Source organism: Mus pahari, chromosome 5 (genome assembly GCF_900095145.1).
Source record: "Mus pahari chromosome 5, PAHARI_EIJ_v1.1, whole genome shotgun sequence".
Taxonomy (NCBI): Eukaryota; Metazoa; Chordata; class Mammalia; order Rodentia; family Muridae; genus Mus; species Mus pahari.
Window position 1 is genome coordinate 64,499,011 of NC_034594.1, and position 1,146 is coordinate 64,500,156.

General features: G+C 54.4%; 1 protein-coding gene across 1 annotated transcript in view; it reads right to left on the reverse strand.

The window, feature by feature from the left end:
* Positions 1-247, reverse strand: part of LOC110322154 (intestinal-type alkaline phosphatase 1-like) — a 2,875-nt gene extending 2,628 nt beyond the window's left edge. Inside the window, 2 exon segments of the mRNA XM_021198688.1 lie at positions 1-88; positions 178-247. The exon segment at positions 1-88 is cut by the window's left edge and continues 23 nt beyond it. Of these exon segments, the coding sequence (XP_021054347.1) occupies positions 1-88; positions 178-247 (158 nt within the window).
* Between the last annotated feature and the right edge of the window lie 899 nt (positions 248-1,146).

Genomic DNA, 1,146 nt, shown 5'->3' on the forward strand with positions numbered 1-1,146 from the left:
GCTGATGTCTGAATGGGCTGCAGCTTTTTGGCAGCATCCAGGGCCTCCTTCGCCTTTTGGTTCCAGAAGGCCGGGTTCTCCTCTTCAGCTGGACAAGAGGAAGCATACACAGGTTAGTCCAGGCAGTGTGGTGGGTTAGTCCTTCTGTGGGAGTTGGAAAGGAGCCATCTTACTTACCTGGGATGACACCAAAGGACAGATGGATCCTGAGACCCAAAACCAACAGCAGCACCCAGTCTCCCTGCATGGTTGGGGTTACTGACGGGCTGCCCAGCTAGGGAACCAAGGCACCAGCTCCTGCTTAGTCTGCCTGGGCTCAAATCAGAGATGGACTTTGTCCATGGCTATAAAGGGTCCTTGTCCCTCCTCTAGATGTAGTCACCCTGGCCCCACCCTTGCCCTGTGAACTGAAGTCTGGCTCTCAAGGTGTGGCTGGGCCAGGGGTCCTATGTCTCCTGCAGGTTGGGTGGGAGGCTGGGGGTAATGGATCCTGAAAGAGAATCTTGTGCTGTGTGCTGCTGGGACACCCCCTCCCCTCTATTCACAACTGTCTTGTCAGGGATTCCTCACACTTCCTGAGAGCCAGCTGGAGCCAGGCTCTACTCTGGGTGCTTTGGAGAAACCGAGAGTCCAAGTTTCCAGTCTAAGCCAGGCTTTGGTGCCCCGGGTCCAGGATACCCACTGTTAAGATGGAAGCACAGAGAGTGGCCTGAATACACTACCCTACAACTGTCTTCTCACTAGCCTTGCCCAAGGCCGTGGCACTCTCAGGATGTGGCCCCGAAGTGACTGCTATAGAGACAAATAGTATGATTGGGACTACTGGGAACCTTGAAAGCGTGGGTCTTCAGTTATCGGTGGTATACTGGGCCTACCCTGTAGCTCTCAGGCTGTGTGTCTTTCACCCTGTGACTGGAGCAGCACAGCTGTGGGACAGCTGTCTTGAGCCAGATGTGGCACTGGCTGGGCTTTTCCCAGCTTATGTAGACTGACCCCTGTTCAGGCAGGTGAATGGGGCCCAAGGGCGAGTGTATTATCCACGGGCACTGGGCACACCCAAGCAGTTCTGATAAGAAAGTAGGTTCAAGAGGATTTCTACAATTTAGTAATCCCACGTCTGAGTGATAGCCAGCAGAACCGAAGCAG